Consider the following 25,253-nt stretch of genomic DNA (forward strand, 5'->3'; position numbering starts at 1 on the left):
GGCGCGCTCCTCGGCTTCTTTGGTGCACACCTGTCCAGCTCATGCCAGGCAACGGGGCGAATTTGTTGCCGCCCACTCAGCAGCGAGTGGCAGCAAGTAGACTGTGCAGAACGAGGGATCATTGGATAGCGGCTAAGAGTGGAGGGAGACGCTCTCTCTGCAGGGCCCACAGCAGAGACCAGAGAGAAACTTTCAGCACTGAGATCCGCTGGGAAGCAGGGAAGCAGCGCAGCCACCAAGACCGGTGGGGCTACCGCGGCGTCACCGCCTCTTTCCTTCCCAGCCCACGGCCAGCCAGGCCCCAGCCAGGAGCCAGGGGCGGGGCGACCTTTGCTCAGTCCCGAGCCATCCCGGGCGGGCGGGGCCGAGCGGTCTGACTGAGGCGGGGGTGTCGGAGAGTCCCCGAGTCCGAGGTCGCAGCGTGCCAGGTGGCCCAGCCACTTCTTGCGCTCACCTCCTGCCCCTCCCACTCAGGATGGGCTTGGCCACCCCGGCCCGCACCTGGGCCCGCGGTTTCGGTCAGACCCGCCCGCAAACTGGTTTCGATTAGGGACAGGAGCCGGGCGGGAGGGCGGAGCGGCCAGGATGCGAGGAGGGGACTAGGGTCCAGCCGAGGAGTGGGGACAGATCGGTGCAGGAGACAAAGAGCGGCCGAGAGAGCAGTGCGCAGCACCGCGACCCGACACCGCGCTGGCGCTGGCACCGACCCCGGGGGCCGGGAGCCCGAAGCTTGGCGGCGTAGAAGGAAGGTAGCAGGTGAGCCGTCCGTGCGGCGGGAGCTCCCGGGATGCGGACGCCGGTGGTGATGACGCTGGGCATGGTGCTCACTCCCTGCGGGCTGCTGCTCAACCTGATCAGCACGCTGGCCCCGGGTTGGCGACTGGTCAAGGGCTTCCTCGACCAGCCGGTGGACGTGGTGCTGTACCAGGGCCTGTGGGACATGTGCCGTGAGCAGAGCAGCCGTGAGCGCGAGTGTGGCCAGCCAGACCAGTGGAGCTACTTCGGAGCCCAGCCAGTGCTGGTGGCGCGGGGACTCATGATCACGTCGCTGGCCACCACCGTCGTCGGGCTGGTGCTGGCGTCCCTGGGCGTGCGCTGCTGGCAGGAGGAGCCCCAGTTCGTGCTGGCGGGCCTCTCGGGCGTTGTGCTCTTCGCCGCGGGCCTCTTTAGCCTCATCCCGGTCTCCTGGTACAATCACTTCTTGGGGGACCGCGAAGTCCTGCCCGCCCCGCCCCAACCGGTCACAGTAGAGGTTAGCTACAGCCTGGTGCTGGGCTACCTGGGCAGCTGCTTGTTGCTGTTGGGAGGCTTCTCTTTAGCACTCAGCTTCGCGCCCTGGTGCGAGGAGCGCTGTCGCCGCTGTCGCAAGGCGCCCCCAGCCGGGCCACGGCGCAGCAGCATCAGCACAGTCTACGTGGACTGGCCAGAACCAGCACTCACGCCGGCCATCAAGTACTACAGCGAGGGCCAGCACCGGCCGCCGCCTGCCGAGTACGGCGCCACCAGCAAGCCCAAGGTCGGTTTTCCCATGCCGCGGCCGCCGCCCAAGGCTTACACCAACCCCGTGGACGTGCTGTACGGGGAGGGAGAAAAGGCCGCCGCCTCCCAAGGCACCTCCTCGCGCAGCACCCGGCCCTGCCACAGCTCTCTGCCCTGCGATTCTGACCTGTAGACTGCGCTCCCTCCACCTGCTCCATGGAGACTCTGGGCTTGGAGATGCCCTGCACCATTCAACCTTGAACTTGCCAGCTGAGAAGCAATCTGACTTGGGGTTGGAACCCCGTCACCTTCCTGGAACTGTTTTGAAGGGCTATCTTCCTTTCCAGTGACCAAACTAGGCTCTTTGGATGTTTAGTTCTGGTTAGGACAGTTTCTTTTCTTTTAGAATTTCGCGTTCCTTTGCTCAAGGAGAGAAAGGTAGTTTTGGCATCGTGTTAACCAGGGACAATAAACAATGATGAAAAGTTGAAGTCAACAGAGGCTCAAAAAAAAAAAAAAAAAAAAAAAAAAAAAAAAAAAAAACCGACTAAACCTTAACTTGAAACTACAGTATTCTAACATTCATGATTTTTGGATCAATATAATCATTGTAATTTTTTTTCCTTTGCTTTATATCTTTTTGTCATGCCAACTCCGGAAGGGCCAGCGTATTTCTGTTTGTGTTTGAACTCAGGCTTCTTAAACTTGTCGTGCAAATGCCAGCTGCTTTAGTGGCTTTTATGGAACAAAATAATCTGGTTAACTCATATCTACATCTCTTCTTGGGTAAATAGGATTTATCATTTTTTATTACTTGTTTTGGTGTAAAAGTTAAGGTCATTCAAGAGCTTTTCTTCCAGAAGTCAGGAAAATGAAGGCATTCACACACTACTGTTCTCTTCCATGAATACCTCATCCTGGACACAGAGGACTCTAGATTTAATATTTTTTTACAAAGATGGAACCTCTCAGCCACATTTGGTACATATGTATATATCTTTTATTTATAAATAAAAAATTTAAACATCAATTTCAGTGAGGCCATGAAAGCTTTCTATGTCTTCAGTTCCCTTTCCACAGTTGCAGCATTCTTTACAAACAATTTCCTGGCTACCTCAACGCTGTTTCTGAAATCTAGCACTCAGACCTTTGCACCTCTTGGCATTAGATTATGAAAAGAATCTCCCCCCATCCCTGTTTGCTTTGTTTTCAGGTTTGTGCGGTGTTCTGTAACAAGCCAAGTCTATTGTTGAACAAAACTAGAAGCACCAGTTTCCACCTCAGGTGAGAGTTGAAATCTTTTCCTCTTCTTGCAGTCATGCTTAAAGTCACAGGTAGGAAGCTCTGTGTTCCATGAAGGAAACAAGATCTCCAGAGGGCTGGCTTTCATTCCAAGTGGTTGATTTTAAGGTACCTTTCCCCGAACTGAATCTCATCTTTAAAATGTGCAGTTTAGAAGTGGGAGCCAGTTCAGTAAGCACTGACTATACAGAACTTTGATGGAACCAACAAAAAGTGTAATTGCTTGTGCAGTGGACACAGTCACATGCCTTCGCATCTCTTGCAATTTTGTAGTGGAATTTCCTGGGTTTTTTTGTTTGTTTGTTTGTTTGTTTTTGTTTTTTGAGACCCAACTTTGATGATGGGCAGCCCTATCACTTTGGGACCCTTTTCAGATACAGATTCTGATGTCCTAGGTCTGGGGACCCTGAAACTGATTTCCCAAGTGGCTTCCAAGAGAGCCAATGCTGATAGTTCACGGACCCACTTGGAGTTAGCAGGCTTTAGTTAGGACTGCCTCACTTAAATTTCAGTCACCGCTGGCTGTTCATAGGCAGACCTTTGAGCACCTGCCCACAGTGCATCTGGGGACTTGCTGTGTGGAGCTGAGTCAAAATGGAGAAAAAGTAGCACTACTCTTCTCAGCTAACACTTCAAAAGACAATCATTAGTGCCCCTTGGGAAATCAGGACCTTGCATACAACATAGAAAGCAGAGGTTTCTGGCAAGTACGGAATCTCACCTGCGTCCTAATTCCAAACATTTCTAAAGATGCCTTGGTGAAAGCAAAACTGGTGTTTAGTATGTTTCACTTTCCCTTTTCTCCCAATTATTCTCCACTGGCTTAGATGCAAAACACCTTTTCTCTGATGATTAGGATTTGATTACTGAGAATTCAAGTTCTATTTTCGCCCTATCAACAGAAACAAGTCCAAAACTCCATTGCAAATAATACACACTTTTTGTTGCTGTTATAAAAATGTTCAGGAGAGCATGGGAAGAGACTCCTGCATCCTGCTGTGATCTATTTTTGGACTGACGGTCATTCTCTGCCACAGAATGACAAGGTAGCAGAGTCTCAGGAGTCCTGCTGTGCGTGAGACTCTATCTTGAACTTGGTACTGGTCAGCTTAGCAACTGCTTGGCAGTGACCCACTAGTGTGGAGTAGCACTGCCCCCCACCCCCAAGTTCTTCACACCTGTCTGTGATGTACCATCACAGCTCATTTTTTAAGCCCCTCAATCAGCATACCAAGCACCACGTGTCCCTAAAGTCTTTCCAAGATGACTCACATTGTGCCTAGGGGACCAAGGGGTCTGGGTAAGTGGAGCAGAAACTGCTTTAATGCAGCTCCCACTCTGCCTGTCCTCCAGTCCGCTCTCCTCTGGATGCACATCTCCATTAAGAAGGGGTGTGGGTTTCAGCACATGAGCTGTTCATCCATCGCGGGGGCTGTGGGAGGTGCTGTCAGGGTGCTTCAGCATCCTCCCTTCTTGTCATTGCATCGATAACTCACCCAGTAAGTTTTGGGGATACCTGACATTTTGCCAGCACATTTGTGGGCACTATGGAACAGAACTATTTCAGGTCTTGTGGTGTTCTAGCATGAGAAGTACTGTACAAGTGAAAGGAAAAATGGAAAAGCAGGGTCCAGGGGTGGAGGGGAAAGGGTGATAGGTTAGGAATAATCAGGGAGGAGGTAAGATGTGAGCAGAGAACTGTGAGAAGAGAATGAGGCATATTCTAGGCAGAAAGAACAGCAAACTCCAAGTTCCCACAGCTTGTTTTACTTCTGCTTCATTTTAGAATAGAGTGGTAAGAACACAAGAAACCTGTGGTACAATCAAGACTGAGCAAATCCATAATTTAGCCTTTACCAGGAAGTTAGCTTCTGAAGAAGTGAAAACAGTCTGAACAATTTCAGTTTTCTAGAATATTCCAGAATCGAATATAAACCACTTGAGGTGTGAGTAGTTGATGGAATGTTCTATTCTGTCAGGGTATAGACAGCCCCACAATCCAGTAGGCAGGTAAGAAATTAAGCCCGAGAGCCTCAATCACATTCTCAGGGATGTTGGAAAAGTTTTCAAACAGGGTCTTTCTTAAAAAACCATCCACATCTCCAGTCTGACCTTCCTAAAGTGAAGTCTTATCACCCATCTCTAAAGCCTTCAAGAACTCCCTTAAGTGTCATCCACTGTTAGCTTAGCTCAAATTACTTGACTTGGCTGAGGCCTGAGTTTTCACCCTGGTTACCTTCCTGAACCCGTTCACATCCTAAAAGTCCCCTTTTCACCATCAGCTTAGAGGTGTCATATCTGAATGTATCATTTACATGTGGCTTAACCTTTGGTGCATTTTTAGATTTTTACCTCTAAATTGAAGGTAAAGACATGGATAGTTCCATTTATCTTTTAGTTCTAGAATGGATGCTAACACTTCTTCACTATTAGCAATTTATCAGGTTTACCTCTAAAAGCCTTTTCTATACACAAGAGCTTCCTCCCCTTATACACAACTCGCCATCATGTGGAAAGTGATATGTAGCCCAAGGCCACTGGCCCCAAAACCCAAAGGTGGAGTCAGTACCGATGAAGTTGTTCTCCCATGTGGAAGGAAAATAAGGGACTCGATTATTACTTCTTGTAAAACCTCGTTTGAAATTCTCACCCAGTTGTCCCAACAATCTCCACCCACATTCCTCTATCTCCTCACGCGCACAGTAACATGACCTTCTCCTGTCATTCTCCATTAAGTGGGACTGAACATATGGAAACAAGGTTTAATTTGCCCAAATCAAAGAAAACATAGACGAGGCTCAGTAGGGGCTAGTGACTACTAGGGGACTTGATTCTTCAGTGGGGCATGTGGAGAGAATGGCTTCAGACTTAATTATGACTTTAAAATTCTTGTCTAACTGGTCTGTCCAAGTTACACAGGCTGACAAGGAGGTGAGCCAGCAGTCCCACTTACAAACCAAGCAGACTCAGGTGGAGAGAGAGCCTAAGAAGGTAAGTGTGTGAATTTCGCAGGTAACAAGTATCTTTGTGATTTGTGTGGCAAATGTCCCCGCCACCTCCCTCACCACCTCCCTCCCCAACCACCATGAGCACCACCATTCATGGTAGTGGCTGCCTCACATCGCTAGGCTGCAGGAGGCTAAAGGAGGTCACTGCGATGTTTCTGGAGTTTACGTGATATGTGCCTTTAATGTAAGCCTTGCTCTTGCTGGATTTGTACCCTCATCTGTAGGACTGCACTGAATTAAATATCATCCAAGGGCTTCTCTAACTTCAATGCTCTGAAGGTGACAGTTACAATTTAGATGAGCTGGGAGAAGAGAAATGAAATTTGAACAATGGAGGCTGCGGAAGCTGACCAATAATATTTGTGTCACTCTGAAAGCAACAAAATCCATGTTTTAGTTCTTGATTTCGCTGAAATCCATAAGCCTCTCAGGAGTTAAATATTAGAGACTTAGTGCTTCCTACCACCATCCTTGACCTCTCCCCATTGTGTCCTAAGAAGAATTAGTATGAAGTTCTTGATTTAACTCTTAATTGCTAACAGCAGACTTAAAAGCTTAAGTTTTGTGCAGCACTCTTTGAACCAATGAACACTTCTAAAGCTCCTCATTTTTTTCTAGAAGAAAACCCAAACCTTATCACTGTATTAGAGAAGTTGAGTTTCTAAAAAGAAATTTGGATTTTACATCTGCCATGGGCTTACTGCTCCATCTATTAGATGAAGACAAATAAAGAAATTAACATAGAGATTATCACAAGAAGGCTCTTGTAGTTGATGGTATGCCATTTCTACAAACAGCAGATAAGTTGATGAAATTAGCGTACTGAAACCAGTTTAGGGAATAGGAATGGCTAAGAATTTTTAAATATAAAATTGGAAGTATCCATTTAAAAAATTAAATCTTTTTGTTTTGGGGGGTGGGGTACCAGGGATTGAACCCAGGGGCACTCGGTCACTGAGCCACATCTCCAGTCCTATTTTGTATTTTAGAGACGAAGTCTCACGGAGTTGCTAAGTGCCTCGCCGTTGCTGAGGCTGGCTTTGAACTCCTGATCCTCCTACCTCAGGCCCGAGAGCCACTGAGATTACAGGCATGCACCACCACCCCTGGCTGCTTTGTAAATTCTTGAATGGGGAAACATAACAATGTTAAACTAGATTCAGGTGAGATAATATACTCAGGTCCATTTTTTCCCAAGAAGAGGAAATGGCAGGTGTTTCTGGGTCCCAAACTGGAAAGGGGACCTGCAGAGTGGGGCTGAGAATAGCATTCCAGCCTACAGAAGCAGACAGAGCTGGGCAGAACACATGCCTTGGGAGTCTGATGTAGCACTTTAAGTCTAAAGGAGACCAAGGCAGTGACTCAAACCTGTGCAGAGAAAAGGGAACACTGTTGTGCATCATTCCTACATGCTTTCAAGTTTGATTCTTTCATGTCATTTTTAAGCATTTTGTGTACCAACAGAGGCAAAGACTTGCCAAGAACAAAATTGACAGTGAGACTAGCTTTTGCAACAGGGGATAGCAAGAGAAACCTAATTCTGTCCATGCACGAGAAGAGCTGAGATTACTGTGGTGCTGAAATGGTCTTTCCCAGATACAGTTGAGCATCAGCCAGAGACCCAGCCTAGTCTCAGCAGGACATTTGTTCTTGGCATTTGTTCTTCGGGTCAAATTGATCTTTACTTGAAAATTTTTATGTTTCGTTGAGAATCACAGTTTATTTTATATACTTCCCATAGTAATATTTGGGGGTCTACATGAATTTATTCACCGAGACACTAAATCTGAACAATCTAGTTCCAAGTAAGAAAAATTTGCCAAACAAAGTTGTTTATTATAATTGAGACTCCTGTTATTGGATAAAGGTGCTATGTATAGACCTTTTCATTTGCATTCCATGTTCATTTCGCTTGATGATATAGGTTCTTATAATCCCATTGTTAGCACTGGAAACAGGTTCAAGACTAAGTGATTTGCCCAAGACTGCTACCACCCAATTTCAGGCCATACTCCTGCTTTGTTACCCCATCTCCCACCATGGATTTGGTGCCCTTGATTCTTACATGGGTGTGAATTCAGTAATAACCCAAGAAGACAAACAGAGGTGTTCACAGTCCAAGTACCTGCATGTTCCCCCAGCAGGTAAGAGCTAGTAGACATTAATCTCCGGGCACATCTATACTCTATGTTGCCAACTATAGTCACTACCCACTTTAAAAGCCTTAGGTAAATCATGTGTCTGAGCTGCTACATCTGTAAAGTATATTAACCTGTTCTAGTATTAATTTCAGAATTGAACAAAAGCACAAGAAAAACAATTTTTATAAATTCTAAACCAAAATGAGTGCTCACTTAGTAAAATTTATCTGAAAGAGGCAGTGGTAGTGAACTAACGTTTGATTGAGCATTTGCTACTCTGCAGAAACGTAGCCTTTATCCTAAAAGACAAAGAGATGACTATCTCTGGTAAGACAGGGAAACAGGCCAGAGGATTACCTCGTTAATCCTTTAAATTAATGTTAGAGCCAAGACTCCAATCCAGAACTTCTGACTAGTACTTGGCCAGATACTATGGAATTCAAAAGGTTTTGTGGCTGAGTCATAATCTAAGATACTGGATGCTGAACCGAATTCTGACTATACCCATGAATATTCTGTTTTCTGAAGCAACATTAACAAAACCAGACAACTTCCTCCAATTTAAGAAGCAGTTATTTTAATAAGTCATAACCATTAGCGCTATTTTAAGCTGTTAAGGAAGTTAAAACAGTATACAACAAAATGTATAAACAATTATCATTGGGATGTTTCAGTCCATTTTTATAAGGTCAGTCGGTTTGTAAAGAGGTGAGCAATTCCTAGGGAAAAAGAGAGTTGGAGTTAAAAAATATTACACTCCATGAACACAAAGCAAAAATAGAGAATGTTAAACTATTCAGAAGTCAGCAGAGATCACAGGTGGACCTAAGTTTAAGGGGTAACTCCAAGTAACCCTAATAACAGCTGACCCCACCCACCATGGGATTAGGCCCCTTGTGGAAGTCCACTAAAAGCTAAATTTCTTTTCTTTCTTTCTTTTTTTAATTATATATGTCAGTAGAATGTATTTTGGCAGAATATACAACATAAAGTATAACTTCTTCCATTAGGTTCGCACTACGTTAGTCATACATAATGTAGAGTTACCCTGGTTGTGTACACAAATAAAAGGCTAGGAAAGTTACAACCAATTAATTCTACTGTCCTTCCTATCCCCTCCGCATTCCCTCCCTCCATGACCCCACCCAGTCCAATCTACTTCTATTATTCCCTTCCCCAACCTCCCCTGTTTTGGGTTAACATCCACAAATCCACATTTAGCCTTTGATTTTGGGGGATTAACCTACTTCACTTGAATTTAAATTTAAGCTAAATTTCTTGATTGCTATTTCATACATATCTCTTTTTGTTTTTTTTTTTAAAATATTTTAATTTTAATTTTTTTGGTACCGGGATTGAACCCAGAGGCACTTAACCACTGAGCCACATCATCAGCTCTTTTTATATTTTATTTAGAGACAGAGTCTCGCTGAGTTGCTTAGGGCCTCAGTAAATTGCCAAGACAGACTTTGAACTCGAGATCCTCCTGCCTCAGCCTCCCAAGCCACTGGGATTACAGATGTGCACCACCATACCCTGCTCAACCTATAGATCTTTTTACTTATATTTATTTTTTATTTTTTTTTTATTGTAGTTGTAGATGGACAGTATGGCTTTATTTTATTTGCTTAGTTTTGTATGTGGTGCTAAGGATCAAACCCAGTGCCTCACACATGCTAGGCAAGTACTCTGCCATTGAACCACGGCCCGGTCAACCAGTGGTTCTTTAAACCAGAGTTTAAAGACAATAGAGCTACAAGGCAATAGCTTGATATACGTAACAGCAATGTTCATCAAAAACAAGATCCCTTTAAGTTGACATTAACTACTTTCACTGAGCAGGAATTTTTAAAAAGGAACCTTTCTTTAACCACATTTCATAATCCATTTTTCCTTAGACTTGCCAGTCTTCCTCAGCATACCTGTTCATCATAAGCTTCATTAACAAAAACCTCACTGTTCATTAGATTTTCTTCTTCTTGGTCATTTTCTTTATTGTAGGCCAAATTTCTTGATGATGTTGTGTTGGTTCTAGAAATCAAAGCAGCAAAGTTAAAAGAGTTGTTCCTTGAGGTAGAAGCTGAGATTGGGGTATGATTAGAAAAGGTCAGCTTATCCCCTATTAAAGGTTGTTGCTATAGAAACTGTGCCCTATTTTAAGTTAATACCCACTTAAAGTAAATGATCAGGAATGAGCAATACTTTAAATAATTATTCTTTGTTATAGGCATGCACTTAGCTTCAAAAATGGCATCTCTGCTCAACTGAGAGAAGCCATGTGATTGGAGTCAATCAGAACTGGATCCAAGGACACGTACACAGTAGGCATTGGACAACAGTGAATAAGAAAGCAGGTGAATGTAGCAGAAAGACCTGAGGTGGCAATCAGAAGCCCCAGGGTTACATCTCAGTTCATGTTAATATTAACCAGTGTTGCTTTGGGCAATGCCATGCCACCTTTCCTGGCCCTTCCCTCAGTTTGCAAAAGGCAGACAGGATAGAGAGGTCGCCTTTAAAGCATCAATTATCTCCACATTTCTTCATCTATATGCTGTTTAATGTCCCTTCTTAATGTGTTTAATCAGTTTCTTCCATCATATCTTTCTACTTTATATCTTTTTTTTTCAGAAACATTATTTGTTATTCTTGCTGTATCTTTAATGACTTTCTTGCTCTGGGCCCAAACTTAGCACTTTTGCTTTAAATTATTCTTGAGTTTCTTTATTTCGCCTCCATTTATGGACTAAATGGTGATTCTTCAAAGTGCCCTGAATCCATATGTTGAAGTCCTAACTCCAAATAACTCAGAATGTGACTGTGGGGTCTTTAAAGAGGTAATTAAGTTAAATGAGGCCGTGAGATCAAACCCTAATCCAATCTGACTGATGTCTTTATAAGAAAGAGAGATTAGGACACAAACACACAGAGAGAAGACATGAGAAGACACAGGGAGGAACTGGTCATCCATCTGCCAAGAAGAAAAGCCACAGAAGAAACCACTCCTGCTGACACCCTGATCTTGGACTTCCAGTTTCCAGAACTATGAGAAAATAAACTTTTTTTGCTGTTTATGACGCCTAGTCTCTGGTATTTTGTTATTGCAGCCCTAGCAAACTAATACACCTCCTAACAAATATTCCCTCCAATTGTTGTCACTAACCTTACTGTCTCACTGAAGGGGAATTTTCTCACTTCATTTCTCAGACTCTGCCACTGACTGTGGTTAAAACAGATTTTACCTGTATTCAAACCTCAGACCTCATATACTGATGCTTACCTCGGGTCTCATTCAAAGAAATGGTCCCAATTATTGTTTTTCTAGGGCATCTAAATAGGTAAGGCTGCTTTACCCTCCTAAGTCCTTCCTCAAAAGACAAATTTCAAGAGTGGACTTATGCCATCAATCCCATTTATCTTATAAGCTAATACAATTCTCCCATGGAAACCTGAGCTGATACTCACCTTTTTATTTCATGTTCTCTTCTGAAATATACATATGCTCCCAGGGCTACCAGAACAACTGATAGGCCAGTGGTTACGCTGAATGCTATGTAGCCAGGGGTGGGTCCACGCACTGCCTCCTCACAGAACTCTCCACCATATTCCCTCAGACAGCTGCATTTTCTCCACTTTCCTTCTGTTATACAGATTCCCCTCCCATTACAGAAATCACTGCTACAGGGCACATGTTTTGCCTTCTGAGAGTCCTTGGGCTGAACAGAAGTCCCTCTTTCCTTGGTTTCTGGGGTCTTGCTCTCTCTGGTAGGTAGCAGAGTGGTTAGTGTTTTTCCGACAGGATATCTCATTCTTTCTTGGCCTGGATATCCAGGTGTGGAGGACTTGGTAGCCTGGAGAGGTTGGGAAACTTCTGGAGTCAACCTTTTGCCAGCTTCTGACTTTGTTGGTGTTGATGTTGAACGAGCTTTACCTGGTTCAGTACCTATAAGCACAACAGATATGTGGTATGGGTAGATTTTACACACACACACACACACACACACACACACACACAAACATATATGGTTTATAATTGCATATAGGTACATATATATGTATATGTATCAGTTAAGAACCATTTCGGAACAAAACTTCTAATGATTTTGACTAGATAAGTTTGAATTTATGAGATCATAACAATTACCATTACTTTTTTTTTTTTTTTTTTTGTACCAGGGATTGAACCCAGGGGCACTTACATACTAAGTCACATCCCTAGCTCTTTTTGATTTTTAAGACAGGGTCTCACTAAGTTTCTTAGGGTCTCACTAAGTTGTTGAGGCTGGCTTTGAATTTGCAATCCTCCTGCCTCAGCCTCCCGAGTCACTGGGATTACAGATATGTACCACTGTGCCAGGCCTACCATTACATTTGATTAAACAAAACACTGTTAAAGTCATATAGCTACAGATAGAAATAAAGATATGAGATGTCCCCCAAATGTGTTAACACAGGAATGTGTGAAGGTAAATGACTAGACTGTGAGAGTGTTAACCTAACCAGTCCATCCTAGTTTGAATGCACTCATTGGGTGGTGATTGTTCGTGGGTGGGGCATGGCTGGAGGAAGTGGATCACAAGGGGACATGCTCTGGAAGGGTTCATCTTCCTTGTGGCCCCTTACCCTTCCTCTCCTTCTGCTTCCTTGCTGCCATGAGGCAAGAGGTTTCCTCCACCATGCCCTTTGACCATGATGTTCTGCCTTACTTTGGGCCCAGAGCAGCAAAATCAGCTGTCTGTGGACCAAGACCTCAAAAAATATTTTCCTCCTCTAAGTTATTCTGGTCAGGTGTTTTGGTGAAAACTGACAAAAAGCTGGTGGTAGAATCAACTTTGGGAATCAAAATCCATTTTCTTTCCTATTTAGGAGAAAGTGATTAGGGTAATAGCTATTTGTTCTTCCAGATAGGTTTTAAGAAGTGAATTTAGATTGAGAAGTGAATGAGAATCCTTCACTATAAGATTCCTTTTCCAAATCTTTTTCTTTACTGGTTATGACTAGTTCCAGTAGTATACCCATTTTCCTTCAATTCTGTAGATTATGGGGCTTGGATACCATTGGAACAGTATCTCCGGAATTTAAGGATGGTGATTACAGAAGAATTAGACATATTGTGGTCACTTAGCTGAATTGCCATGGCCTTTCCATGAAAGCACTATTTGGCACAGTACTTCTATGAAAATCCATCTACAGTTAGTATTTAAGTACTAACATGACAGGACTTAAATTTAAGTACCAGCATGACTTATGGAAATTCTCTTGCATTTCCTAATAAACCTATGAATTGAAAATGTGGTTTTCTCTTTAAAAAAGGAAAACCAAAGACAGGTCAAATAGTTTTCCCAAGCTCCTTCAACTAGGCTATGGTTATTATGTCATCAATTTAAATCAACTGAATCAACTCTAGGTTAACTAAGTGCCCTTTCAGACAACATACAACTATCCAGCCCTTTGGGGCTCACTATCATGTTACTGTCCTACAATCAAATCAGTTTTACACAAGGAATCCAGAATAATCTATATCCAATTGCCCATTGGTAGAATTTTCATATTGTTCAGTTTCAATTCAGTGATCACCAGGCAACAATATAGAGGATATAAACTTGAGGAATTATACAGAATTAGATATTACTGAAAGTCATGCAGGTTGATGCCCAATAGGTCTTGGTTTGGAATTACTCACAGTCCATTTCATCAGATCCATCCAGACAATCAGCATGACCATCACAAACTTGCTCCAGGGAAATGCATTTCTGACCATCCTCACAATATTTTGATGGCTCAGAACATTGGACAGATTCCATACATTTGTTTGCATCAGTCAAGTAGTACCCACTGGGACACTTGCAAATCTTTCCCTCAGGGTTTGGTAAACAGATATGGCTACATCCTCCATTATCCTTTGAGCAGCTGTTACTACCTGTGGATCCACCCCAATCCCAAACATATTGAGTTAGATTATGTTTCAGAAGAGTCAGTGGTTAATGAATTGAGCTCATATTGCTGGCTTTGATCTCTTTAATTTCATCTCTTCTTACTTTATTAAATCCCTCATCACCCTCCCCAAGCATTGAGTTAGATATTCCAATTGTGTCTATGAGAAAGGTAAAGAGAAACATACATTCCCACAATGAAATTTCAAGAATCAGTTAACATAAAAAATAGATACTAGTCACCATGCGTAGAATGAAGAGTAGCTACACTTTTGAGCTGAAGCAATATTTCAATTATACCGTTGTTATGATCCAGTGCACAAATAATAAAACTGAAAATAGAACCCAAGTGCTATAGTTTGGGTCATAAGTGTCCCCTAAGGTTTCTAAGGTAAAGGCCTGGTCCACAGTGTGACACTATTGAAAGAGGTGGTAGAAACTTTCAGGAGGTGCAACCTAGTGGGAGAGTTTTGCTCTTCGAGACATGCCCTTAAATGGGACTGTGGCACCCTGGTTTCTTCCTCTTTCTTTGTTGACTCTGGGCTATAATGTAAACAGTTTTGCTTTTGCCACAAATACATCTGCCACAATGTATTGCCTTGCCACGGGCCCCAAAGTAACTGAGAGCAACCAGCCATGGACTGAAATCTCTAAAACTGCAAGCCAAAGTAAACCTTTTATCTTTATAAGTTGATTATCTCAGGGATTTGTTGTAGTAATGGAAAGCTGACTAACACCCCAATTCTACCAACCCCCAGACCAGGGAATTTACTACTAGATTGTGACTGCTAGATAGGTAATGGGACTAATTATGTACCTTAACCAGTCTGTGTAGAGGTACATAAAAACAAGAGGTTTATGCAGATCTATAGGAATTTGCCAGAGAAATATTTCAACACTTAATGGGAAACACAGATATTTCAGGGAAATATTGGATGATGGAGTATCCCAAAGTTCAGGAGACTGCAGCTTTGTGGCAGTCACTGCAAGTTTACCTACCCTGTTGACTAAATTTACTGTAAACTTTTAAGTCCACAATCTTCTGGTCTACTTGGAACCATCGGTTTTCTGAAACTTCTGCTTTGCTGTACCAAACTTTAGTGATTTGGGCTAAAACAAAATCCAATGAATAATCATTAACAAAAGCAGAATTTTATCTTAAGGCAACTTCCTGGTCAAAGAACATTGTTCAGTATAAATACTTTCACTCATTTACCTAAACTCCAGGAGAGTAACAACAATTTTACAAAGAGACATGTATTTTTCTAAATCTTATTTCTGAGGAGAGAAATAAAAACCAGTACACACTTTCCTTCATAATAAAGTCATGTTAGTAAGCGTGACCAGAATATCCATATGAGTCTCAAAAGAAAGTGAGGATATGTGACATTTAAATGTGGCTCATGTAATTGATGAGTAATGATTTTAAATAGTATTCTAGAACAACATTTCTAGAAATGGCTTATCTGCAACAAGAATCACCATGGGATCTTAAAATAGATGGCAAAGGTTTCACAATGTACTAATAAATTAGCATCTCTGGGGTAGGAACTGAAAACTTGTTTTTTATTTATTTATTTATTTTTTCAATACTGATGTGACCGACCAGTCCAACTAGCCAATGGACTGGCATTTGAAAATATAAAGAGATAGACTTATCTTAAACAGCATTTTACAGTTTCTTCCAACATGAGTCAGAAATTTATACTCCAAAAACTAGTATATATAAGAACACACTAGAACACTGATTTAGTGTAACCCCTTTGAACTATGAGAAATGCCATGTTAAAATGCTCACTAATTTACCTGTACTCTCAAGGGTACTTCATCAACCAAGAGAGGGACTGTCTTCATTTTATAGGTAAGGAGTTACAACTGCTGACAGCAGGCATACCACCTAGCTCTAATTCCCGGCCCAGTTCTCTACGTACTATACCATTGCTATAGCTAGGATAAGTGTTATCCACAGGTCCACATGTGTTGAAGGTTGGGTCTCTAGCCTGTGGCACTACTGAGAGGTGTTGGAACCCTTAGGAAGGGCAACCTAGTAAAAGATGTTATATCATTAGGGATGTATCCTAGAAGGGGATGATATTGAGACCCTGGGCCCCCCTTCTCCTCTGTTGCCCCCTCCACGAGCTGAGAAACTTCCTTCATCACATGTTCCTACCATGATGTCCTGCCTCACCACAGGCCCCAAGGCAACAGGGTCAAGTAACCATGGATGGAAACCTAAGAAACCATGAATCAAAATAAACTTCTCCTCCTTGAAGTTGATTATCCCAGGTATTTTGTTACAGGAAGAGAAAATTAACATAACCAGGGTGTCATCAAAAGCAGAGAGCCTCATATGAAAGTCAGGAATTTCAGAAAGAAAGGAACTAAGTTTATCCATATGAACAATAACCAAAGAAGTCAAAGTTCTCTCCAAGTCACAGAATTGCTGCTGCAGTATCCTTTTTCAGATTAATTTTTCTTCCAAAGGAAAGACACTAACAAAGACTGGTGCTAAGCAGTAGCAGATACTCTCTGGATATCCAGGAGTAAATTCAGATCACAAAGATAATCGGATGGAGAATCAAGACCTACCATCATCCGTTGTTGTCCAGAACATCATGCCTTGACCAAACGTAAAGAGGTTAAGGCCTTGAATTCCTTGGCGGTCTACTCTGTGTCTAGAGCCATCTTGTTGAATACTTTCTATGAGTCCTCTTCCTAGAAGAGAGGTTCAGTTACTTTCATTCAGCCCAAACAGCAGTACTACATCTTATAGCTCTTTATGTCTTGTCCTGCTTCCCCTCCTGTCTGCCATGCCTTCTCTGAAGTCAGGTCTGCCTCATTCATCCCTGATTAATAGTGATATGCAAAGATTTTCTCATGCATATTTCTTAAGTTCTCAATTTTATTCCTTTACAGGAGAGCAAACGCATGACTCTGCAGGCTATGATATGCTCCTTAGGATGGGGAAAGACTGTTTAGGATGTGTTGGTAGAAAACATACATGCAGAACAAAAAGCTGTTTGAAATTGTGGCCGAAGACTAGAGAGCAGAACTTCATTATTTCATTCTGGCTCAAGGGTGTAGGTAGCAACTGCTTACCAGTATCAGCCCAGTACAGGCGGGTCCCTGAATCGGAAAAGGTCAGTCCCACAGGCACCTGGGATTTCCACCATAGCGCCTTCCTCCTGCTGCCATCCATGGAGGCACATTCAATGCTGGAACCAGGCTTCCTATCATCTAGGGAACCCAGGTCCACGAAGCACATGACTGCAGTAGGTGGGTGGACCACAACAGACACCGGGCGATAAAGATTTTCATTGAGCAAGACAATGGAATACTGGACTTTTGAGGAACCTACGTTGATATGGGGATGTTCACTGTCAATCCAATATATGTTTCCAGTTAGCCAGTCTACAGCAAGGTCAACCACAGTCCCCTTCACAGATGTGAGTTTCCTCCATGAGAGTGTCCCAGGTTCTTTAAGTCTTAGTAACCTTATATCACCATGATTCAGCTCTGAAAGGTAGAGAGTTTTTTCCTGGACAAGATAATCTATTGATGCAAGCTGGTCCACGTTGGTAAAAGGAAGTAGTCTATGTTCTGGTAAAGCTGCTTGTCCTGGGAAAGCTTTCAGATTTTTCAGGTAGATCTATGGGTGAAAACAAAACAAAACAAAAAAATAGGTGGGTAGAACCAACTGAGTCTAATCTCATTCTTCATCTTGATTTCGCATTAATGTTAGAATTCTTAAGTTCAGATTTTCAGATAGTCTACCTTCTGAAAGCAGAGAGAAGTTATTTTGCTCCCTTCCTGGAGCTTCAAGGACTGAAAATTCCTGGAATCCATGTGTTTTGAAGATTTGTGTTTCTCTTGAAAGCCCTCCTTTTTAACTGAGACTCTACTAATGAATTCCTTACTGAGACTGAAGCCAATCTTCCACCCCAAAGTTTCTTTTTTCATTTTAAACTACCAAAGTTGACAAGTCCTCTGAATGGTAGAAGGTAGGGGTGACTTCTTTGTTATTACTATCTCCTCCTATAATAAAGACAAGTTTCCTCACCAGATGAGCTTCCTCCCCAGGCTAGAAACTGCTTAGCAGCTATATCTGGAGTTTCTCTGCATCATCAACTAGGTCCTTGGACAACTAAATAAAGGTAAGCACACTCTCAGATCCCTCCCCTCACTGTGTACTGGTGTACTAAGAACTTCTCCAGGGAATTTAAGTAGGCATGGCCTTCATTTAAGTATTTTAGCATATTTTATTTTGGTTATGATGCCAACCAACATGTACTGAGTACTGAAATTTAAGTTGTAAGTGAAGACTGGTCCAAGGGCAAGGGCCCCTACCATTTACACCTGTATGTGGAGAATTCGAAGACCCACAGTCTGAAATAGAACCTAGAACAAGCAAAGACATGGTGAGGAAAGCTTTGGAACAGTACCTGCATGATAACTGTGGGTAATACAAGAAACACAAATGCAGACTCCTTGAGTGGGACACAGTTGGTTCCATCATCTGCAAGCAGGAACCCCACTGGGCAATGACAGCTTCCCTTGGATCGTGGACTCAAAAGGCACAAGTGTGAACATCCAGTGTCCAGACAGGGATTAGAAGACCTGGGCTGTAGCACCTCATGCATTATCTGGAAGAAAACAGCTAGTTGCTACTATTTATTACTGAATCCTTAAAAACAGAAAAACGGGAAGTAAAGTTTTCTTTTCTTTTTTTTTTTTGATGGCTCTGGGGATTGAACCCAGGGCCTCATGCATGCTAAGTACATACTTTACCACTGAGTTACACTCTAATTCCAAATTTTGCTTTTCAATCATTATGAATAGATGTCACTGTTAATATGTCTCATATGTATAACCTTTTCAGGGAGAAGTAGGGGGATAATTTAAAGAGCACACTACTCACCTTGAGTCCATAGGGCTGTCCAGAACGCTTGATGAGGACAGCCCTGTTCTTGCCTGTCCTCTTCTGCACACGCTGCACTGTTCTTGTCTTCATCTCAGACCAGAAGACTTCGTCTTCAAACACAGCAACTGAAAAGGGGTTCTTGATTTGTGTTAGCTGCAACATCTAAAATGGTGAAGGTGACCTTTCTAGGGTGAGTTTTATACAAGACACATGACATTTCAAACAAGCCTAATGTTCAAAAGACACTTACACTAATGCCAGTACCATCTAGGTTGGCCGAGCCAATACAGTGAAATTTGTCATCAGACCAGAATATCTTCCAACTTAACTGGTCAAGTGCTATGCTAGTTGGCCGTCCAAGACCTTGACTGATGAGTATTTTCCTGTTGCTGCCATCCATTCCAGCTTGCTCTATTTGAGGTTCTTCTCCAATTTCAGACCAGTACATTAATCTGTGTAAATAAAAGTCAATTTTAAGATAATGCATTGACTTATAGAAAATAATGTCAATGCATTCCTTAAAACACTGTTTAACAGCCCAGTTATTAAAAATAAGCTTTAATTAGGTCTAAGTGCATTGGTGAAATATTATAATACACCTTTCCTTGACATTTCATGGTGACTGTTCAGACATATTGGAGGGTAGAATATCTATCGCAATAGTGGTAACATGAATCCTGGGAATACATTAGTGCCTTGCCTGGAAATATCCAGGGTACCTGCCAATCTTTTATTGGCTAAAAAGTAGGATAGTTCCATGGGCAAATGTGGGCCTTAGACCTCATTCTTGACTATAGTCTAATTAGATTGCATTGAAAACTATTGCCCATTTCCTGGGGACCATGTTGATAGATTCCTGGTTAAAGGTATTAAAAAGGTGAGAAAGAAGAGAGAGGGTACCCAATCTGGGTTATCTTTGGGTCTTGTTTCTTGTGTCTTTTTCTTTTATTTGCAATCCATAAGGCTGTCCTAATGAGGGGATGGGGATGTAACCTTTAAATTCTTTGCTTTTGCAGAAAGAAAAAAGAGCCTAGATGGAATAAACCAGGCTTGCCACCAATGCATATTGTTATAAATTTCACATTTGTCCTAGCTCCACACTTACCCACCATTTTAAAGTCATAAAGATCCTCCAGAGGTATATATGTTTATTTGAGCCAAAGGAAGTATAAGTGGACCACTAAGTGAACCACACTTTCATCTCATTTTACCTTTTCTCCAGAAGTTTCTAAGACTATCTTTTGTAGTTGACACACATCACTACAACATCTCAAGGCAAGTAAGTTTTGGATTCATTCTGTGATGAGGGAACACAAGCAACCTAGAACTAAGGAGGAATAACCAACTTAAAGATCTTGACCAGTCTTCTGACACCAGGACTCACCCATTTAGAGGATCCAATGCCAAAGACTGGGGTTGAGTCAAGTCATCATCCAGGACAATTGTATACTCAGATTTCCCTCTCCAAATGGCGGTCAACTGAACGGCCAGAATCTGACCAGCTGTCCCATCAGTCCAATAGAGATTCCTTCCAATCCAGTCGACCACTAGACAGTCTGACTTTATCCCTACAAAGAAGAAACCATTCAACGTGAGTATGCATGTTAAATTATAACTTTTACTAGGTTTGAGTTCAGGGATTCTGAAAATGTACACCATGTTAATTCATTTTCCAACTGCTATACGCATCTCCAATACAGCAAATCTTTAAAATTCTCCAATACTACTATAGAGGAAGATGACCATTAGAGACATTGTTCACCAGCTGATAGTTTGGCAGACCCCATGACTACCGAGAACACATGCATCTTTCCATTCCCTACCAACTAGCAAGCCTTGGCCTCTTTTAGCAAAGAAAATATGATCGAACTCATGTTTAGAATGTTAATGGCCACTCATTTTGTTGTTTATGATATGTGTTTTTGATGAGCAGAGAAAGGAAGCCTTACAAAGGTGCATACCTTTTACCACAGTCCCTTTCTTTTTAGTGTCCATGCTTATCCACTTTATACTTTCTGCATTGAGATCTGCCCAAAAGACCTTCTGATCCACTAAATCATAGTCAACAGAGAAAATAATCAGATTTTTGTCTGTGGTTGCCAGAATATCTTCTTTCAAGCTTCTCAATCCATAGAGGAATAGGTTAAACTGAATTGCAACAAGCAGGACTGGTTCAGTACCTGTCAAATAAACATGGCCATAAAGGAGTCAAATCCAGCACTGACTAATGAATTAAAGGACAAAGTAGTCTCTTGCCTTCTCATTGACAGGGCTAAGATGCCGATTAGATGATGTCAGAGTAGTTTTTGTGATATAATGGTTAGAATAATAACCATAGTTTAAGATTACTTAGAAGAGAATTAGCTTAAAATGAAAAAAAAATTTCTAACTAAGTATTTGGGAGCAGGTGAACCAGAAAGAAATGCTGGACTCTACAGGTAGGGTCGAGCCATAGCTATAAGTGCCAGAATTATGGTTTTGTTTCAGTAACACCTTATTAGCAGATAGTTTCACATTAATTCAGTGTGAAATACAAGGTTTGAATGGGTGGCTGTGTGGAGGTACTTGGCTTTTTCTGAAGACAAACAAGCAGGAGTGTTTTGGGTCTAAGAAAAATAGGTTTGCACTGATATTCCTGGAAGATTTAGGAACTCAAAGCTCACGGTCCAGGGCTTTGAAGATATTCCCAGTTCCAGTGTACCTGTCGCTTTGCAGGTGTGGCCATCAGGTTCCAGCAAGTAGCCAGGATGACAGGTACAGATGTAGGAGCCCTGGGTATTGACACAGGTCTGGCTGCAAGGCCTACTCCCTGGCTCCTGACATTCATCCACATCCTGGCAGATCCGACCACTGCTCTCCAGCTGAAAACCAAGCTCACAAGCACATACCTGAAAGAGACGAGAAACATCAAAAATTTCTGAAGACAGAACAACATGGACAAAACGGCATCAGCCTTGGTATGAAATGTGCATGGTGCTACGCTGACAACACAAACTGTTCTCAAAACCAACTTGATTTTTAATATTGTAATTCTCTTTGCCTTATTAACCACTCCCCTTACATCTTTTTCACCATCATGGGTACTGAGTTAGCAAAGGTGTCCAGGTTCAGCCCAGGACACCTAGAGCCTGAGCAGGAGAGAGGCATGCAGACTTAACTAGCTGGCTCTCTACCAATAAAGATGCCAGTACCACCAGATAGCAGAACTGTTTTTCCCTACTTGCCCATTAGAATCAGGTTCACTGTGTTTAGCCAAACAACAATACTAACTAGAGCCCAGACAGTTCACCATTGAAGGGCAGATCAGATTCTGCATGCTCACGTGGATGCAACTGCTTAAAAATAGGTAGTCAATTTCCAGATCTGCAACATGAGGGGACTGTTTGGCTCTTAGGACAACCCACAACAGTTCTCACTTAGCCCTACATGTCATCCAGGGCTCAGATGGTAATAGTTTCTGGCAAGCTGGGTGACATGGAGAGTCAAGGTAGGAGAGGTGCTAAAAAGGACTCACCAGGAGCCAGGTAGGCCTGGGCACATTGGTGGATGTCAGGAGAGTTCTGCCCTGTAAGACTTAGAGGTCAAGGAGCAATCAAGGACAACCTGAACGAGAGTTTTCTGATTTCCCTAGACCAAGTTTACGGCTGCTCAAGAACAGAAACAACTCACAGGCCCGGTGGGAGACTGGTAGCAGGTGTGGGAGCACTGTCCTGGGTGGCAGGCTGCCAGGGAGCACGCTCCACCTTCATCAGAGCCGTCAGCACAGTCTTCCTTCCCATCACACACCGCGCTGAGGCGCAGGCAGGCATCGGTGCCGCACGGGAACTCAGAACCCAGGCACTTCAGAGGGGGGCCTGCAGGGGATGGCTTTTTACTTAAGAGTTATAATCCCCGCCCCCAGCATCCCTCCTTCAGTGTGGTCTCCCTCTATACAATCAAGATGCCTCCGTTTTGGGAACAGAACAGATTTCTGATTCTGTAGCATTTGCTTGTGAACTGGTTTCTCACTCCCAGAGTAAACCACCAGTGGGGACCCCTTAAAAGCCAATGACCTCTGCATCCCCGCCCCACCCACATGGAGGGCTCCCTGTACTTACATCCAGCCTCATCACTGCCGTCCCTGCAGTCACTGTGCCCGTCGCAGTGCCAGGAGTCGGGCACACACTGGTCTCTACTGGCACAGCTCCACTGGGTCGGGCCACACTGAAGCACCTCAGGGTCACAGTCCTGAGGAGACAGTGATGTAGTCAGCATCCCTGGCAGCCAGAGCCCAGAAAGGGATCTTGGAGAAATGAGGCTTCGATCAGGAGACTGCTCTTAAGTCCTCACTTCAAGGAGACCAGATAGAGTCCAAACTCTCAGAAGTGACATGAATTATGAGAAAGTCTTTCTGTAGCTGAAGTTTAGGGTGTTAAGTGGGAAGAGAAGCTTTAATTTCACTTAGGAAACATATGCAAAGGAATCTGTTCTAGAAACTCTAATGCAGAATTCTGTCTGCATGTCTAACACATACCCCGGCAAATTAAAACGGAGCACATTTTGCATCTACTCTGAGTTAGGTACTCAGAAGGGAGAGGGACATCCACGCACCTGCTAGTCCCCAGAGCCTTTAGATACATTCTCAGCCCCTCAGGCAAGACAAGATATATCCTACATCCAGTTTCTGACGAGGAAATCAAACACTTAGGAGTAAGTCTTGCTTGAGGTCACATGCAAGTAGTAGGATTTGAGTCCAGGTTGTATCTATACAATCCTGGAGCTTTAGTAAAATTCATGGTTACAATTAAGTGGAGCTAATGACAGATTGTTCAGTGCTTCAGAGCACATACCTAGGTAGGGCATTTAAGTCATGGTTATCACATTCTACCAGTTGTAACAAATGTACCTCTTGAAAGTATGAATTTCAACAGCCTCCTGTTAATACTTGGGACATTTTGATGTAGCTGAGTGGCTTTCTGGGCAGTGATTATGGTGATTTCTCTGGTCTTGTATTTTCCCAAATTTTCTACAGAAATCATGTGTTATGCTGTGATTAGAAATCTGCAGTCAGATATCTGTGGGTTCTTTGTCCATGGATTTGACTAACTCCAGATCCAAAATACTTGCAAAAAAAGTGTTCATACTAAATATATACAGGTTTTTTTCCTGACATTATTCCTTAAACAATTAACTGTAACAACTATGTACATAACATTTCTCTTGCACTAGATATTGTAAGCAATCTAGGAATGACTTAAAGAATCTTGGAGGACATGCTCAGGTTATAACCAAATATTACACTGTTTTATATAAGGAACTTGAGCCTCTGTGGATAGTTGAATATCCACAAGGCAATCCTGGAACCAATCCCCCACAGTCTCCGAGGCCTGACTATGCCCCTGGGTTTTTTTTTTTTTTTTTTTTTTTTTTGCCATCCTGGGGATTGAACTCAGGGCCTTGTGCTTTTGAGGCAAGCACTCTACCAACTGAGCTATCTCCCCAGCCTATACCCCTGTTTTTCTGAAAGAAGAGCATCCTACCTTCTCATCACTTCCGTCCTTGCAGTCCAGGTCATGGTCACATATCCACTCTGCCAGCACACATTCTCCACTCCTCCTGCACGTCACCTCCCCTGGTGGGCACCGCAGGGGCCAGGCAACAGGGCAGCCCTCTTCATCTGAGTGGTCCAGGCAGTCTCGGTTCCCATCGCAATGCAGGGAGTAAGATATGCACTGGCCGTTCTCACACCTAAATTCAGATGGGCTGCATTTCTCATGAACTGAAAAAAATCAGAGCTTTAGGTGAGAACTAAGCCATATGTGAAGCAATTCAATGGCAAATAAAATGGCTAGAAGGCCCCTCAGCTTTCTGCCGTCACCTCCCGTTAGGAAGTAGCCCAAGCAAGTGTTAGAGCAAGAAGGTAGTTCAAGTCAAAAGTTGTGTCGGAAAGGACCTCATAAGCAGCTCAAGCCCCAAACAGAAGCTATCCCTGAAATCCTCTATTTGTCCTAGAGAATAAGGGCTGAAGGAAGGGACGGGATAATATGTGGCAGGACACCGGGGTAGTGGAAGTAAGAACACTCTTTGGGGCCCTTTACTCATCTATTTAAAAAAAAAAAAAAAAAAAAACTCTTCTCACAACATTCAAAATATTCTAATTTACATTCTTGAACTCAATGTCTACAGAAAGATACTACTTGATATAAATTAAAAGAAAGAATCGAGTCTAGGATTAAGTATAATGGACATTAACAAGACTAGGATTAACTATAATGGGCATACCTTGAGTATGATTTACTTCCTTCCTCTATCTCTTACCTCCTGATACTTTCATGGATCCAAAAGCAGTCATAGCCTTTGGCTTATGCAGTCACCTCCACATTCAAATCTATCATGGTACCCGTCATGGTTTGACCTGGAATGTCCTCTGAAAAGTTCAAGTTTTGGAAGCATGGCAAGGTACAGAGGTGGTGCTTTTAGAAATAATTAGGTC

At 42.9% G+C, this 25,253-nt stretch overlaps 2 protein-coding genes across 2 annotated transcripts in view; one reads left to right on the forward strand and one right to left on the reverse strand.

Moving 5' to 3' along the window:
- Positions 1-649: 649 nt before the first annotated feature.
- Positions 650-2,509, forward strand: CLDN23 (claudin 23). The gene has a single exon (XM_079142130.1). The coding sequence runs from the start codon at positions 788-790 to the stop codon at positions 1,670-1,672; it is 885 nt and encodes a 294-aa protein (XP_078998256.1). The 5' UTR covers positions 650-787; the 3' UTR covers positions 1,673-2,509.
- Positions 2,510-8,527: 6,018 nt separating this feature from the next.
- Positions 8,528-25,253, reverse strand: part of LOC306661038 (low-density lipoprotein receptor-related protein 1-like) — a gene marked incomplete at its 5' end in the record, with an annotated part of 53,303 nt that continues 36,577 nt past the window's right edge. Inside the window, 16 exons of the mRNA XM_079139873.1 lie at positions 8,528-8,649; positions 9,853-9,961; positions 11,393-11,870; positions 13,611-13,843; positions 14,856-14,970; positions 16,450-16,575; positions 16,960-17,509; positions 18,303-18,503; positions 18,779-18,943; positions 19,032-19,233; positions 20,166-20,349; positions 20,743-20,961; positions 21,483-21,669; positions 22,451-22,635; positions 22,879-23,008; positions 24,301-24,539. Coding sequence (XP_078995999.1) covers positions 8,620-8,649; positions 9,853-9,961; positions 11,393-11,870; positions 13,611-13,843; positions 14,856-14,970; positions 16,450-16,575; positions 16,960-17,509; positions 18,303-18,503; positions 18,779-18,943; positions 19,032-19,233; positions 20,166-20,349; positions 20,743-20,961; positions 21,483-21,669; positions 22,451-22,635; positions 22,879-23,008; positions 24,301-24,539 — 3,353 coding nt within the window. The 3' untranslated portion in view covers positions 8,528-8,619. The remainder of the gene's footprint in view (positions 8,650-9,852; positions 9,962-11,392; positions 11,871-13,610; positions 13,844-14,855; positions 14,971-16,449; positions 16,576-16,959; positions 17,510-18,302; positions 18,504-18,778; positions 18,944-19,031; positions 19,234-20,165; positions 20,350-20,742; positions 20,962-21,482; positions 21,670-22,450; positions 22,636-22,878; positions 23,009-24,300; positions 24,540-25,253) is intronic.

The sequence above is a fragment of the Sciurus vulgaris genome (genome assembly GCF_902686455.1).
Source record: "Sciurus vulgaris genome assembly, chromosome: 5".
In the NCBI taxonomy this organism is placed as follows: domain Eukaryota; kingdom Metazoa; phylum Chordata; class Mammalia; order Rodentia; family Sciuridae; genus Sciurus; species Sciurus vulgaris.

Coding starts and splice junctions, on each gene's coding strand:
- CLDN23 (XM_079142130.1), top strand. CDS start 788: ATGCGGACGCCGGTGGTGATGACGCTGGGCATGGTGCTCACTCCCTGC.